Source organism: Suillus clintonianus (assembly GCF_016758775.1).
Source record: "Suillus clintonianus strain FC179 chromosome Unknown DEU56scaffold_10, whole genome shotgun sequence".
Lineage (NCBI taxonomy): Eukaryota > Fungi > Basidiomycota > Agaricomycetes > Boletales > Suillaceae > Suillus > Suillus clintonianus.
In genome coordinates, this window is record NW_024539234.1 from 574,410 (window position 1) to 590,370 (window position 15,961).

A 15,961-nucleotide genomic window follows, 5' to 3' on the forward strand; every position below is an offset into this window, starting at 1 on the left:
ACCTCGACTTGACTCGGACTCAATGCCTTGAATTCACGAGTCTTTGTCTGATTGTCTTCACACCTTAGTTAACCATGAGAGCATATGTGGTGAACAAGTGGGTCCATCCGTCTGAGCTCAAGCTTGTCGACGACGCGCCAGAGCCAGAAGCCACAGGGGACGAAATACTCGTGGATGTGTTCTCGTCAGCTCTGAATTTCTTCGATGTGAGATGCATTGCTTGAATTCGAATGTCAGTTGAATTCTAATGCAATTTCTATCCCGTTTCAGATATTGCAAGTTCAAGGAAAATATCAAGTTAAACCTCCATTTCCTTTCATCCTTGGTGCGGAGTTCGCTGGCGAGGTTGCCCAAGGCTCCCCGATCCCAGAAGGTTGTCCCTATAAGCCTGGCGATAGAGTATTCGGCACTGCACAGGGATGCTTTGCAGACAAATTGGTTGTCAAATGGCAAGCTGTGGTTCGGCTTCCGGACAACCTGACTTTTGATCAGGGTGCAGGTATGTCGAGCTATGAACTACAGTCGCTCAACAAGACTTTCGCATGTGCTAGGACTACACATTACATGGCCGACCAGCTATGAGGCTCTGTTTGGTCGTGCACAGCTCAAGCCAGGTGGATCCAGTCACCCAGCATGTCTCGCTCATGTGTTGACGATCTGTTACAGGCGAATCTATCCTCGTCCATGCGGCTGCCGGCGGTGTAGGCATTGTTGCTGTTCAATTGGCCAAAGGTTTGTCCCCTTTGAAATTGTCTCTCCGTCCTTGAATTCATTATATACATCAGCACTGGGTGCCACAGTTATTGCAGCAGCAGGATCACAGTCTAAACTTGATATTTGTAAGACGTACGGGGGAGCTGATTATACGGTAAACTACTTGGAAAAGGACTGGCAGAAAGAAGTCTTGAGGATCACGAGTGGTAAAGGCGTAGATGTTGTCTATGATCCAGTCGGGCGAATTGCTGGCGAGTGCTATTTTCACGGGTAGAATAAGGAGCTATAACTCTGATTTCCGCCAGAATCACTAAAATGCATCGCCTTCAAAGGGAGAGCCGTCGTAATTGGCTTCACCGGGGGCCAGATCGAGAAGGTATGCGTTGTCTGTCATACATTTATGACTGCTTTTCAACCGCGTCTGCAGCTTCCGCTAAACATAGTACTGCTCAAGAATGTTACTATCATGGGCCTCCACTGGGGCCTATATACCCGTACGTTTTACATTGCCTTAGTTTTAAACAGCGACTGACACCTGTGCAGACAAGGAACCATCTCGTATTGCAATAGTATGGGAGGAACTGTTAAGGTGAGTAACATGTTTGTTGTTTGAAGTCGCTCGCCTGTTAATGACATTGATTTGAGGCTATTCGCTTCTGGTCGCATGAAACCTATATTATATGACAAGATTTTCTCCCTAGACGAGGTCGTAGTAGGGTTGGATGCACTAGAGAAACGGCGGACATGGGGGAAGGCAATTGTGCGCATCAAGGATGAGAATCAGCGGATCGTAGCAAAGCTTTAACACCTGCTAGCAATCCGTTTCTGCCACCAGCGGCTGGTTATCTTTTTGGAATAATATTTACTTTGTTGGGTGCACGGGGTCCTCTTTCCTCAAATGACCACTACTGACTAAGCATTGGATTTTGCTCAGACCTCCGAGTCGCTTACCCTCAATCCACGACTTGTAATACTTGATTGAAGACCGTCCATTCTACAACCGATCATGCAGACATATGAGGACAATGAACCCATTGTTCGAATACGCGATTACAAGCAGGATCGAGTGAATTTTATGCTTGAGAATGTCGACCTTGCGTACGCGTAGCAGCTGTATGTGATGAACCCTGCTGAACAAACGCACAGGTTCGCAAATTCTTTTCGACGCGTAGTACAGGCAGACATACCAACCGTCGGTCGGTGTCCTTAAATACGCGATACTGGATGTCTTAACTAATTCCCCCTAGCCGTCGACATGGTCGAGGTAGAAGCAAATACAACAGTGTTACCCGATGAATTCATAGCCCATCGTATTGGAATGGTCCCGTTGGTGAGCGCAAACTGCGATGAAGGCATAAGATACACTCGAGTACGTTATATGCTTTCACTTTTAGTCAACCTCACGATTCTTGTGCAGGACTGCCTGTGTCTGTCTGGTTGTCAGTATTGCTCAATAGAGCTAAGATTGGACGTCTCGTGTAATGATAATCGCACAATGGACGTCACTAGCAATCATCTTGAGGTCATACCGCCCACCTATACTGATGGCGAAAATCCTGGCGACGAGCTTACGAAGAGGGGAGAAGATTTTGGGCAACCGGTTGGGAAAAGTACGAGCTGGCTCTTTTTGTGGATTCATATGCTTACTTTGGCGGCTACTCAGACAAGGCGGATGTACCACCAGTCCTCATTTGCAAAATACGGAAGGGCCAAGAGCTTAAATTACGATGTGTTGCCAAGAAGGTGCGCGGCCACCTTTAGGTAGTTCTCATGATCTCACAGTTATAACAGGGTATAGCAAAGGAGCACGCGAAGTGGTCGCCATGCTCAGCTGTTGCATTTGAGTACGATCCCTACAATAAATTGCGACACACGACATATTGGCACGAGGGAGATCCACGGACCGAGTGGCCCGTCGGTGAAAATGCCAAGGAAGAAGAGGCACCAAGAGATGACGAAGTTTTTGACTTCAACGCGAAGCCACAGAAATTTTATTTTGAGGTTGAGACGGACGGGAGCCTTGGGCCCCAGGAAGTGATTATGAAGGTGCGGGACCCGTAATCTGTCTTTCGGCACAGTCAGCAAGCTCACGCCTTTGCTCTTCCCCCGCTCCTCACAATCACCATGGTACAGGGTCTTGCAGAGCTGCAGACAAAACTTGCAAATCTAATACTCGGATTGAAGGAAGGAGTGGAGCTGCCGACTGGCGGAGACACGGCACAGGCTGGGGTGAACGGTCATGTTTCCACTGCAGGTGGTTGGGTGCCACAATCAGGCGGTGGCGGATGGGGTCAGAATTCCGCCTCTGGGGCCGGGTATGCAAGTCCCGCTGGTGGTGGCGGCTGGAGCAATAATAGTGGCGGTGGCTGGAGCACTAGTCCAGCACAAAACACTGGGGGGAATACCAGTGCATGGGCAACAAGTCCTACCCAAAACGCGGGAGGAGCTCCCGGTGCCAGCTGGGGGACGAGTCCAGCTCAAGCCTGGGGAGCTTCAAGTCCGAATGCAGCAGGATCCGGCAGCGGTTGGGGGTCATCTGCTCAACAGGGCTGGGGTAGTCCTGCCCAACAAGCCAGTGGATGGAACCTATGATGGGTGTTCGCCTTACGTATGCTTTCCTCTGTCAATCACACGCTTTTGATTGATATCTGTGAATGGCTTCAAGACAATGTTAGCCATATTTGCCCGCCGCCTGAACTGCACAAATAATTATTCCATTGTCTCTATGTGCGTCTTGAGATCTGCTCTCCTTCGCCCATCAGTTATTTCACTTCGCCTACTATTGTTCCCAGTTCGCTGTAATCGGACTGGGTCCAGTGGGCAAATGTTCGGGACGTCCCGGATTTCCCTCATCCACAAGTATTTTTGCAGATTGACTTATTTAATCATCACTCTAAATACACTTCCGCTGACAGTGCCTGAGAGTATGTCACGTTTGGCCATCGGTTCCGACTCCCGGCTACCTTAACATTAAATTGACTGTGGAGCTGCAAGCAAGTCCACTTTGGCCAACAGGCACACCGCCGCGGCTCCTTGCGCAAAGAGTTGTTGTTAGCGATTATTCTCTGGGGAATTCTACCGCTTCTGTTCTAGTGTCCTTTCCTCTATATTCTAGAAATCTCCAGCGAGAAGCTGATTTTTCTTCGAGTAGGTTCTTGAGAAAGGTTGTTGTGAACGGCCATGCTCTGTTAAACTTTGAACAGACTCAACTTCTGGTGTGACTTAGTAAGTGAGGGCTCATTGCAGCGTTCAAGACCTACAGATTAACTGCCGCCTTAATGGCCGTGAAGTTATGGAGTCAATTGCGCTATCGGTAAACCCCTGTGAGCACTCTAGATTATCATCAGAACTTCTCGCTCTCAGATACGATCAGATTGATGGGTCAAAGATAACGATCGTGCGCACTCGAGGCACTAATTCGAAAACGATGTTAGTACGCAAGACTTCGGTTGGAAATGACTACTTATATGTAAATACAACCATTAGGAAAGTATGCCAAGGCAAAGAGCACGCATGAGAAGGAAGTGGAGAGGAGCCAGACAAATGGGATTTGGGAAGCGATGGGAGTTTGCTACTTACTATTAACTATAGTGCCTGCTACGGGTTCCTGCGTGAAACCTACAATGGACCGGCGGCGGCGGCCACATTGATTGCTTGATTAAACAGTGATTGACGCAGTCACCAGCAGCTGATCCACATATATGACAGTGGATAATAGCCACCAAGTCGTCGATACCGTGTGATAAGGGTCTGCTCCGAATTTAGCTGCATGCAGGAAGGCCGGTTCGGTAACAATATTATGCATTAAAAAATCAAGTAAAGCTGAGCGGGGAGCTGCATTCGGCGGAAGACAGGCCCCTTCCCACCGCTTCTTCGCAGTGTGCATGTGAGGACTGTGTGCATAATTTGTGATATCTGATTAATAGTAAAACCTTATTCCCCAGCCTGCGGACTTGGCATCGGAAGACGAAAGGTCAAATACCGATTCAGGGTTCCTAGGTCTTCCTAGGTATACGAGGCCAAGCTTTTCTAATTTAATGAATTCGAGTGCCAATAATCGAGCGCGCGTCCACAATGACAATGGAAAAAACAATGAGATGAATATTGTTGCGCGATTTCTTTATAACTGCAGTACGATCTACGAGTCATAGATACAGATAGCACTGGCAGGCTGTTTTTCCTTGGAGTGGGCCTGAGAGTGTGAGGGGGATTTAGATGTTCGAAAACTAGCGCAAAAACCACACTCCCTCACAAGCGTGGTGGGAAGGAGCTTGGCAGAAGTATTGTTTTCAAATTTGCATCCAATACCCCTGCTAAATAATCCATTGTACCAGGACAGGTGTTACAGTTCCAGGCAGGTGCAACCTACATATAGGTAAGTGCAAACAGTGACGGTGCATTACCCAGCGGTGGTTTTCATCCTGATTTCGAAGACGGCGATCAAAATTGTGCGGATGGTCGTAAACGTTCGCCTCGAACGGATGCCAAGCGCGCCATAACGGTTCTGCATTATTCACGGAAGCACAGACACGGGTAAAGCAGGACACAACTACTGTGAGCCATCCAGAGATGTTTATGATCAATGCAATTGCAGTTTATGATATAAGAAGTAGGACGTACAACTAGTACTTTCCAGTGATAGCAGACTTGCGCCCGAGCGACATCGATATGCCAAGATGGTACTACTCACGGCATGAACCATAAAATAAGCACCCGATATGTGCGGAATCGGTGGCCTTGGTGCCCCGCAGGACTTCACGTCCATGCGGTACTAGTGTTCTCGTATCAATGCGAATTTGTGAAACGTCTATACAGTCCTTCTCTCAAATGGAATGGATCAGTTCTTTTAACCTCCTGGCAACGCAGATAGAACAGAAGAAATCACCTGTAATATGGCACTTCGTGTTGACGTAGCGCGCTGGAACATGGCACAACCATCCCATCTCTAAATTCGTCTGTATGCTAGCCTTCAAAGCGGTGTACCAGCACCACGACGACATTCGCATTCTGGAATTTCTGGTCTGCAGTCTACGTAACCGTGCGCTGAAAAAAAATTGGCGAGTAAGCGGCTGGTAAGTCTTACATGACCTGAGTCAGGCATATATTTCTCAATTGTGGGCAACCCGCGATTGGCGCGTAATGAAGAAAATTTGCAATGATTACTGGCTTACGTGAGAGTAGACCAATGTACGAGTGGCCGGACGGTAGAACCGGGAATTGCACTAACATTGATTATTTTCCTTTTCTTAATTCAGTACCTGCTAAGTCCAATCATGTGTCCGGATGTCGGGTGCTCACCTAAAAGCCTCTTCATTGACTCGGACGCACGCGGTGCCTTCAAAGCAAGGGCAACGCACAAACGTCTCCGCGGACGCAAATTCCAAATCCATTTTAGCCCCAAGGCGGCCGCTGTGATGGAAAGAGCTCATAGAGTGGGGTAGCCCGATGATCTGGGTGAACACGTAGCAATGGAGTCATTGTCAATCAAAACAAGTTGCGACGTCGACGAGTTTGGATGTCGAATAGTACAAGGTAAAATAAGGTACTGATGTCGGAGGAACGCAATCCAGCGTTATCACAACCACTTGATTGGGTTGTGTCGCCTGTTGCAATTTGAAAAAGCCTCCGCTCCGAGAAGGCACACTCTATATACTTTGACACGTGATCTGCAAGTGTCCCCACCCAATAGCAATGGCAGTAATCATTCGATGATCATGATCGATCATGATCGATATCATCCAACTCGTCATACGGGAAAGCTGGGTAAGCCCATACAACGGTTCCCCTGTGGGTCCTTTGTCTGAGCCTCTAGAACAATTCTCTCAACAAGTTGAAGTAAGGCGCCGTATCCAACTTAAAAAGTCGTGCGCACCGTAATCATGTTGCATAGATACCAAAACACAACGCTCAGGGTACCGCGTGGTTATTGGCTGGCGCACATGGTCTTGAAAGCAAGGATTAAGACTCTGGATATGATTGCTTGAGAACATTCAACCAATCAACGTTACAACAATGACAAAAATATAGGCGCTGGACTGGGCGCACCTCGGACCCTACACTGAACTTTTAGGTAGAGTTGTTCCCACCAAACATCCCAATCTTGGGCCTATTAGGTTTTGTTGGTGTTAAACAAAGCCCGGTGATCGGAGAACATGGTGACCCAAGTCAATGCCTGTCAAAGCGGCTCATCAGGCCATCAGTGATCGTATTTGGTCGAGCGGACAAGTCGCGCGAATTAATGATTATCAGCACTGTTCGACGTTAGCTGGAAACCCATTACATAGTTAGTTTCGTGGTCGGGGGCTCGGGCTCCTGTGATGTGATCGTACCGTCACCATTACCACCTGTTGATAAGGGTGTATTTTTTCAACTATGTAAAATATTAATATGGTTAACAATAAGCACCCGGGCCGGTCATCGGGGACCCTCAAAGTGAGCCAACATGCCGAGTCTTACTAGTCTACCAACATGTATCAGTAAGCAGTGAGTACCAACTTGAAACATATCCTCGGTGACCCTCAACGAGAGCTGATATACCGAGCCTTACCGACAGGAGAAGTCGGCAACTAGTAGAGTGTCACGGCCATACGCTGTGTAAAAACCCGTCGCTAACCCTGCTGAGCGCTGAAGCAGGTACTAAGTGAACAAGCTTGCAATCGACCTTACTAATACTAGGATCTTAACGGCGAAGCCGTATAGGGTTAACATGTCCTGGGTATTAATGACTTGACATATGAATTGTCAGTTCCGAAAGTTAGGTCTTCGGAGCGGACTTAGGCCTTTCCAATCTGCTCAAAACAGCAACGAGTGGTTAACGTTACACGATACACAACCGTATACTGCATGCAGTCATTCTTAGCTCTCACGTCCTTTTGTGGTTCGTGTTCTGATCTTTCCATCTTGATGGGAAGATTAGCGCGGCGCCGATTCCCTTCCTCTCGTTTGTTTTCCCTGACTAAGACTGACCTTATCAGATTTAGCGTCCTTAATCCTCGCCCCGTATCATTGTGCCGGTTTTCTATTACGATTCGCGTCAACGGTTAAGTTTTTCGGGATGCCAAGCCAAGGCGGTGATGGGCGACTACAAATATCTCCCATCTCATCACCTTCATGGAGCTAGAACCACCCCCCAACTTCTACAATGACCACAGAACTCAAGGCTATTCGAAAAAAGCGGACCACCTCAGATGCCAACCCCGCTTCTGAGGGTGACCATCGCAAGCGTCGACGCAATCGCACAACTCAGTCATGCCTTAATTGCCACACATCCAAGAGAATGGTACGTACGAAACCTGGTACGTCGACCCAGGAGAAATTCTGAAGTACATTGTACAACAGTGCGACCGGAAACGTCCTTGTGGCCGCTGCACACAGCTAGGTCTTGTAAGTGCCTTTACATTAAGGCGTGCTCCCTTTGTCTAATGGCAAATTTTCAAACAGACCGGCCTTTGTGTCTACGAAGTGGACGATCCTTCCCAACGAACTGACGTTCAAGACGAAAGCTCGCACCTTCGTCAGCGAGTTGCCGAGCTCGAGGGAGTGATACGCGAGGTTTGTTTGATCATACCGCAAGCAAGACTTGCGCTCTAATATACATAACAGTTGAAGAATAAGCCCCATCCTCGCTGGGTTCAAGCGGGCTCGACACCAGAAGTAGAATTTGAGAAGTGGCATGCCCGCTCTCAGTCTCGCTTGGCTGCTGAGCAGCAACAAGCTGAACAACAAACCGAGATAAAACATACCTCTACATCAACCGCCTCTCCATCTCGCACAGCTTGTTCGAATACAGGCACTGGTGATGAGTCACATTCGTCCCCTCAGCTTCCAGCTCCCACACATGCACACTCTTCCTTGACTTTTTCCCAACCACCTGCCGACTTGACACACACATCTGCGACATACTCTCCTTACTTCGGTGGCATATCATCTCCCTTGAGCACACCCTCACCTTCTATAATGACGCCGACTGATGAATATGCACAAACTCGGGCTCTTATTGCCGGAGAACAACCGCTCCCCGGAGGATTCGACTTTGCTTCTATGTTCATGTCCTATCCGGGTTTGATAGGATGTGAAGATGGTCTGGGACACAACGCTATTGCCGATCATCTCGACGATACCTGCAGGTCTAAACACCGCTACGATGCTTCTGCACACAGTCATTGTGGCTGTTTGACCGAAGGATCGAGCTACAATGTAGTTCTCGAACTTTCTCTCCGCTTGCGTAAAGCTGCGGACATCCTGAGCCGGTCGGCATATCACCATCTTGGATCCAGTGACTGCTCTCTTAACCAACGAATTATGGAACTTGACGCTCTTGCGACGTGAGTTTACCCATAGTTACTTTCTACATCGACTTACCATTATTCAACAGGACGACACTGGGCAATATTACTACACCACCTAACGATATCAATCAGATATCTCCTCAACAACGTCCGCTCTCTCATAAATTCATTCCACCATTGTCTACTTTTGGTACGGCATCGAGCCGCACTATGCCTGCTTCGACAGTCTCTCCACAGACTCTCCAAGGAATTCGCTCCTGGGACATTATGTCATCCGTGTCGGATTCGTCATCTGTTTGTGAAGATTCCTTCATGTCATGGGAGCCTTCACGACGTGGCTGATTTGAACGGACTTTTCCTCATTTAAATTGTAGTTACAATTATTTGATCTTTTCAGCTATTCTTGCTTGCGTTTAGAATCACGAACCGCTCCCTACGTAGTGCGACGAATGCTAGTAGAGGGCATTGTACAACATACTGACGAGCGATATGATCTCTGTAATTATATTGCATTTCTTCCATATCAAAGCTGTCACACTGTAGATGCGCATGTTGTTCCATAGGAGCTATATACATCTCACGCGCTCGTCCCCTCCCTACCAATAAACCAAACCGAACACAGGATTTTCAGAGCCTCCCAATAAATGATTTAATTGTGATCTATTAACAGCAATTTTAACTTTTGACGTTGTTCTAAAGGGGCAGCTGTCAGCTACATATTTTTTAAACAACGACTACAGTATTGATTTGCTTGTTGACTGTTCAAACTTCACTCCCACACATCAATTATTCACGTCGCGGGCCGCAAGGAAGCTGCGAAACCCCGCACTTCTTCTCGAGTTGGAATGGTCTTACAAACAGCTATGAGGTCGTGCGAGAAGACGCCGATGTCAATCATCTTTCTTGGAGACAGGTTTGAAATTCTGGTTGGTATTTTCTGATATCAGAATCTCTTTCATTGGGCCTGAGATCACTTGGAGCTCCAATCAATAAGGATCTTCCATCAGCCAGGCATATGTTAAGGAAGACTACTTTGATCTCGAAGCTCCATAAGTCCCTTGGACTCGGAGGGCGTAGGTTCCAATCAGAAAAGATGAAAGGGGTGTGCTAGAATTAGAACAGGTATGAAATATTAATTGAGGTGAACTGGCTATTGAGTCTGACGCAGACTATTGGTGGAAATCATCGGATGCGTTGAATAACACAAACAGCCGAAGCGGAAAAAAAGATTACACCTTCACCTTCTTGAGCCGCAAATTCGCCCGGAAAAGTCTGGAGGAACAAGATAAAAGAAATACTGACGCATTTACGCACTCACAATAAAAGTTGCAGTTAGCCGAAAGGGAGGACAACATATTGCACGGGTTGAGCACAAATGCGAGCGGGAATTAACATGTCTTGTGCTGCATTGGTTTTCCTGGTATTTACTTGTAGTCTGACCGTACACACTTAAAAGTTAGTTACTAAGTTAGTTACTCTGAATATCATAATGCTTACTCATTCAAGAAGTTTTGGGACTCCGCGATCTTCCTTTGTCTCTGTTGTTGCCGTCGTCAAAAGTTCCTTCCAACGAACTAAGTAGCACATTGTTCGCGGCTCGGAAGCGTATCATCGAACATGGCATCTCACTTGGTGAGCGTCAATAATTTATTGTTGCTAGTTATCTCATTGAACGTTGTCTACCAGGCAAACATCTTCGGAACAGAGCAAGATCGCGTAAATTGTTCTTTCTACTACAAGGTACGTTATGATTTGCTGTCGCTCACAAGTCGTGCTGTTCACAATCAATGATTAGATTGGTGCTTGCAGACACGGCGACAGATGCTCAAGGAAGCATATAAGGCCACCCTTTTCGCAAACAATCTTACTTCCAAACGTGTACCATAATCCCGCCCATGATCCTGTTTGCAAGCTCACCGAGGCCGAGCTCCAAGAAGGATTTGATGCCGTTTATGAAGATTTGTATTGTGAATTAGCAAAGTTCGGACATTTGTTGGAGTTACATGTAAGTAACTATCCTTGGTTTAACACTATCATGATACTTCAACTCCATTAGGTTTGCGACAATGTCGGGGACCATTTAATTGGGAATGTTTACGCTCGGTACGAATGGGAAACCGAGGCACAAGCAGCTGTAGACAATCTCAATGATCGGTGGTATGCAGGTTGGTCTTAAAATTATTTATGATCCGGGTATCCATCTAACTTTCGCCTATCAGGACGCCCGTTGTATGCGGAACTTTCTCCTGTGACGGACTTCCGGGAAGCCTGTTGTCGCCAAAATGAGAACGGTGAATGTAATCGTGGTGGTTTTTGTAATTTCATGCATCTCCGACTCGCTTCGAAAGAACTCGTATCGTCTCTCCGCGCGGGACAAAGACTAGAGAGGAGACTCCATCCTGCCAAAATGGAAGGTGGGGGTGGTGGGTGGGAACCGAGCAAAAGGGATGGGGGCCGTGGCAGGAGTGCCAGCCCATCCAGAAGAGGCGGAAGTAATGGGGAAGATCGTTGGACAAGAAAGTAGAAGTTTCTACTCGCAACACCCCTGCTTGCCCACACGCTTCGAAATGGCTCAGCTTGGCGTAGCTTAATTGTTCATCTTGTGGACACGATGTGAATATAGTTTTACTCCATTTCATCATTGTGGCACCCAAGACTTCTCACAGAAACGCCTCGAAGGTCAACGTGGTCTCATGAACCGAACACCCGAATCCCAAGTGAGCAATAGATATTAATGACACGTGTGTCTATCGACGCTGCCAAGCAAGCTGGGAAGCGATAATGTTCTTCGGTGGCGGCTCACAAGAATTGAAGTTGCACACGACATAAAAAATCCTGTGCTTGAGGACGTCATAATGTCACAAACTGGTCTTAGCCTCAAAGTCGAGTAGTCAGTACTAAGTAGTTGGCAACGACGTCGTGTAACAACAACTGAATGCAAACGAGTCTCGTCAATTAAATAACAATTATTGGGCTCCGTGTAAAAATCATACAAGACATCCGCGGTAATCTTCTCGACCGCCGGGCTGCACAAGATCTGGCCACTGAACCACGAAACTAGAAGGCGGATAAGTCAATTTCTCCGTAGATAACACGACAATCTCACCGATCGGCAAAATGATAGAGCAGTTTTCCAGAAAGTGAGAGAGACTTGACACGGGCGAAAGACTCAACGTACATCACCCGTGGGCTAGGTAGTCCGATAAGCTGATTTGGATCGATGTTGCCAAATCACGAATCAAAATTATGCGAGCATGCCTCGAAAGAAATCTAGAACTTACCCTATTCAGAAGAACCGCTGCGCATAGAATGACACATGTTCCCGGGCCATTGAGGATCAGAAGATCCGCTAATGGTTGCCGGAAAGTTCCTTTCGTGAACAATGGGCGAACTGAGACAAGATACATGCAAGCTAGTAGTGATTTGACCGCATCTGGCGGTGTGCTAAGCAGTGACTGATGGACGCGACGCGCACGGGGGATAGTCAAGAGCTTATACTGCGGTTGATCCTATTTAAAGCGAGTCAGATGGAAATTTTGAACATCAGATAGATTTCGTACGTCGGAAAAACTATGGTCAGTAGTAGCCTTAATGTGCTCCAAGGCGAGAGCCTTCTGTGCGCTAAATGCGTCCCCTTCGCTGATTATATAAATCCGGGGAGAATAGCGGCTAAAATCAAGTGCAGAAGCCATCTTCAGTGCTTCACTAGTATGCCCCCCTAGCATTGACAGGGTCAAGGTATCCTGGCGGACCGGTAAACAAATGCTCGAATTTACCTGAACCAAGAAAAATAGCAATACTGCAGGTCTGTCGAGCCGTGGGGTTCGCCGGGGGGAGCCTGAGACATCTGGAAGAGAATATGACAGAAAATAACCTGACACAGAAGAGCAAGAGGATTAACAAGAGGACTGTTGTGCAGCCGGACATGGTGAACGTTCAATTTCGAACTGGAAGAAGATTCGAGGCAATTTCCGTCAGAATAACCAGCAAATTCTTTGCACTCTCATACACAGTTGAGCCTGGAGTAAGAAGGATCGGGCTTGCCAGGTGTTGGCACGTAAGTTACAATACAAGAATACTTCTAAGTTTCTTGCTTACCAAAAGCGTGGGAGAAACACGGTATGTCGTACAAGTACTTGAACTGGAGTAGACTTAACAAGTCACGTTGAGTCTTGACTATGCCACAAGTAGGAGCAGGAAGGCCATATTTCATTGATATCTGATCCTTCAACGTTCTTGCCTTCGCATTCCAGAAACCTCCCTCCCGCGCTCCAATTAGCTCCAACTTGCATTTGAGTTTGCTCTTGGCTTTTCTTTCAGATTTTCTCGAACCTTCATCCGTGCATATACGTTCCGTAAGGAGCTAAAAACTTGCTCCTTCCCTGCCTTCTTACTGCCAGTCAGTTTCGGCTCAGGTATCTATCATTCTTCACGTCCTCTAACCGAGTCGACGTCGGCCGGCGGCATCATGACGACATCCCCAGTACCTCTTATGGACGCTAGACTTGTCGCTGACTTGCGGCAATCGATCCAAGATTGCGCGGAAAGAGGACTATCAGTTGCATCCAAATGGTATTTTTTCAAGTCCACAGTTAGGTGGCTGAACTTCAGAATGTTCTATTTCTCAGGTCTTCTGAACTGTATTACGCCATACCTTCAAACAAACGTGACACTTTGATTTCTGAAGAATTTGTCACTTTCTCAACATCTACGCCTGCGCGCTCTCGGTCTCCTAGACCATCATTGCCTTTTGTGGATCCATCGCCTGCTCCCGCTGCACTATGTATCCCTGTTACTCCTGGAAATCAGTCCCATCTTCTGTCACATTCGCCTGACGTCCGTGCCCAAGAAACTGAGTTGGAAACACAGGATGAAGCCGCCTTATTTGCTGCTCGAGCTTTTATGGCAGCGAAAGAGTTCACAAGAGTTGAATTCACCGTAAAGCATTGCAAGAGTGCCAAAGCACAATTTATCTACGTTTATAGTTGCTTTTTGGTTTGTCACGCAAGCCCATGACCTCCAACAACAGCTGACATATTTATTGAAGGCTGCAGAACGAAAAGCGCAGCGAGACTGGTACAGACAAAATAGTGGGTCTATATTCATGGTGCCCTTTATTGCATTTCGAAACATTATTGGTAGATACTCGGGGTCAACCACCCGTTCCCATAAATCGTCTGCTTACAACCCTTCTGGACATGGTCAAGAACGCTACAGATCCCTGGCTTCTTTTCCTGTAAGTTGACGACCATAGGCTCCTTGTGCCATTTCCATAGAATTTTCGTTTTCATTTTTCTAGGAAAGCTGTTTTCTTATCACGGCTCAACCGTCGAGAAGAAGCCATCGAAAGTATCATACGGTCCATCAGTGGCTATCACTGGAACTGGTCGGTATGGACCCTCTTGTGCAGCTGTGTGGGCGATGGTGATGAGGTTGGTTGAGAGCACGTCAAACCCTTGCCTTTTTTTGATGACTATTAGTTGTCAGCGCTTCTTCCGCTATTGCCCCTCCCTGCAACTCATCCCCTCGTTCTAATGTTTCAAATTCGAACGATGAACGAGCTTCACAGTCCATCAGAAAATGAGCTGGCCATGTGCGATCGTCTTCTTGGGGATGACTGTTTCCGCGACAGTGCTTGGGCCATGAGTCTACGGGCATGTGCCTTATATCATTTACATGGTCGGTCCTTTGCCTATGAACCAGCGCTCTATGTGATTATGATAAAAAAGACTTTGGACAGGCAGAAAAACAATTTGAAAAAATCCTGGCTATTGCTCCGCACCGTATCGACGATATTGACGTCTACTCCAACATACTCTATGTTACCGACAATCGGCTGAAGCTTTCTAGGCTAGCGCACGAATTTCTCGAACTCGACAAAGATCGGCCGGAAGTGTGCTGCTTGGTCGGTTAGTCGTGATATGAAGCTGCAAGTATTTGTGTATGTTGACCTTTGGAACGCAGGAAATCATTACTCCCTTCGCGCAGAGCACGAGAAAGCGGTCAAATATTTTAGACGGGCGACCGAGCTGGACCGAACTTATTTGTCTGCGTGGACGTTGATGGGCCATGAGTACGTTGAGATGAAGAACTCACACGCTGCCATCGAAGCCTATCGTCGAGCAGTTGGTATGTGTCCTCCCATGTTTAAAATGTAGAACTAGTTGAATACTAATCACATGTCGTCTTTGAGATGTGAATCGGAAGGATTACAGGGCGTGGTATGGTCTTGGCCAAGCTTATGAATTGCTAAGCATGCACCGATATGCGCTTTATTATTATCAGCATGCAACTGCTCTCAGGTTCGTTTTAAGAATCTGCCCTATTTATTTTGTACGAAATCAACATTTTATCCAGGCCATATGATGTCCGTCTGTGGCAAGCACAAGGTGCTTGTTACGAAGAAATCGGCAGGTTTGTTTTGTTCCCTTCCTTGAAAAAGGGCCGCTGACAGAGCTACCGTACTCACAGGCTCAAGGAGGCCGTTGACTGTCTGAAGCGTGCTTTACTTGGTGCCGATTCCCGTGAGACTACCATCCACTTGAAACTGGCCAAGTTACACGAGGAGCTTGAGGAGCAAGCGCAGGCCGCGGCCTACCATCGACGAGTCGTGGAAATATGTCGCATTGAAGGTTCGTTTTTCTTCTCCAAGTTTCTGCCAAGTCGCCTGAGTGTCCTGTAGAACGGCCTGTCCAAGACTATGCCAAGTCAAGTATATTCGTCGCTCGCCATCACATGCTGATTACGGGAGGGGATCTATTGCTTGCCAAGGATTACCTGGAACGTGTTGCAAATAGCAATGCTGAGGAAGTTGCTCAGGCGTCTGATTGGCTAAAGAAACTCAAATCTGTCCTCATCACACGGCCGGTCATCCCGACTGCTGAAAAAACTTCTGACCGCTGACCGCTGAACCACCAACGACCAAGTAGTGTACCTACACTGTAATTGTTAATTTTACA

The 15,961-nt window shown here is 47.3% G+C and overlaps 6 protein-coding genes across 6 annotated transcripts; 5 read left to right on the top strand and 1 right to left on the bottom strand.

The window, feature by feature from the left end:
- Positions 1-74: 74 nt before the first annotated feature.
- Positions 75-1,519, top strand: DEU56DRAFT_869378 (uncharacterized protein; the record flags this gene model as incomplete). Its single annotated transcript, XM_041355551.1, has 9 exons — positions 75-206; positions 271-499; positions 552-614; positions 667-732; positions 786-965; positions 1,020-1,090; positions 1,142-1,208; positions 1,258-1,303; positions 1,360-1,519. 9 exons carry the CDS (start codon positions 75-77, stop codon positions 1,517-1,519), a joined length of 1,014 nt encoding a protein of 337 aa, XP_041212800.1.
- Positions 1,520-1,720: 201 nt separating this feature from the next.
- Positions 1,721-3,306, top strand: DEU56DRAFT_908817 (DNA-directed RNA polymerase II, subunit 3; the record flags this gene model as incomplete). The annotated part of the gene is made up of 7 exons (XM_041357035.1): positions 1,721-1,812; positions 1,861-1,910; positions 1,962-2,083; positions 2,132-2,324; positions 2,378-2,457; positions 2,506-2,760; positions 2,848-3,306. The coding sequence occupies 7 exons, from the start codon at positions 1,721-1,723 to the stop codon at positions 3,304-3,306; spliced, it is 1,251 nt and encodes a 416-aa protein (XP_041212801.1).
- A 4,301-nt stretch (positions 3,307-7,607) lies between these two features.
- Positions 7,608-9,597, top strand: DEU56DRAFT_36512 (uncharacterized protein). The gene is made up of 5 exons (XM_041345878.1): positions 7,608-7,993; positions 8,053-8,097; positions 8,155-8,265; positions 8,317-9,038; positions 9,089-9,597. Exons 1-5 carry the CDS (start codon positions 7,856-7,858, stop codon positions 9,342-9,344), a joined length of 1,272 nt encoding a protein of 423 aa, XP_041212802.1. The 5' UTR covers positions 7,608-7,855; the 3' UTR covers positions 9,345-9,597.
- Positions 9,598-10,531: 934 nt separating this feature from the next.
- DEU56DRAFT_780859 (uncharacterized protein) lies at positions 10,532-11,882 on the top strand. Its single transcript, XM_041351986.1, has 5 exons — positions 10,532-10,634; positions 10,689-10,742; positions 10,798-11,007; positions 11,059-11,167; positions 11,222-11,882. The coding sequence occupies exons 1-5, from the start codon at positions 10,620-10,622 to the stop codon at positions 11,524-11,526; spliced, it is 693 nt and encodes a 230-aa protein (XP_041212803.1). The 5' UTR covers positions 10,532-10,619; the 3' UTR covers positions 11,527-11,882.
- Positions 11,883-11,989: 107 nt separating this feature from the next.
- On the bottom strand, positions 11,990-12,929 carry DEU56DRAFT_729240 (glycosyltransferase family 1 protein; the record flags this gene model as incomplete). The annotated part of the gene is made up of 5 exons (XM_041348087.1): positions 11,990-12,059; positions 12,109-12,209; positions 12,284-12,511; positions 12,563-12,720; positions 12,779-12,929. The coding sequence occupies 5 exons, from the start codon at positions 12,927-12,929 to the stop codon at positions 11,990-11,992; spliced, it is 708 nt and encodes a 235-aa protein (XP_041212804.1).
- Positions 12,930-13,494: 565 nt separating this feature from the next.
- DEU56DRAFT_728974 (uncharacterized protein) lies at positions 13,495-15,905 on the top strand (the record flags this gene model as incomplete). Its single annotated transcript, XM_041348067.1, has 12 exons — positions 13,495-13,574; positions 13,631-13,997; positions 14,050-14,092; positions 14,145-14,238; positions 14,302-14,434; positions 14,483-14,681; positions 14,732-14,911; positions 14,967-15,131; positions 15,196-15,304; positions 15,360-15,416; positions 15,474-15,634; positions 15,685-15,905. 12 exons carry the CDS (start codon positions 13,495-13,497, stop codon positions 15,903-15,905), a joined length of 1,809 nt encoding a protein of 602 aa, XP_041212805.1.
- Positions 15,906-15,961: the final 56 nt, after the last annotated feature.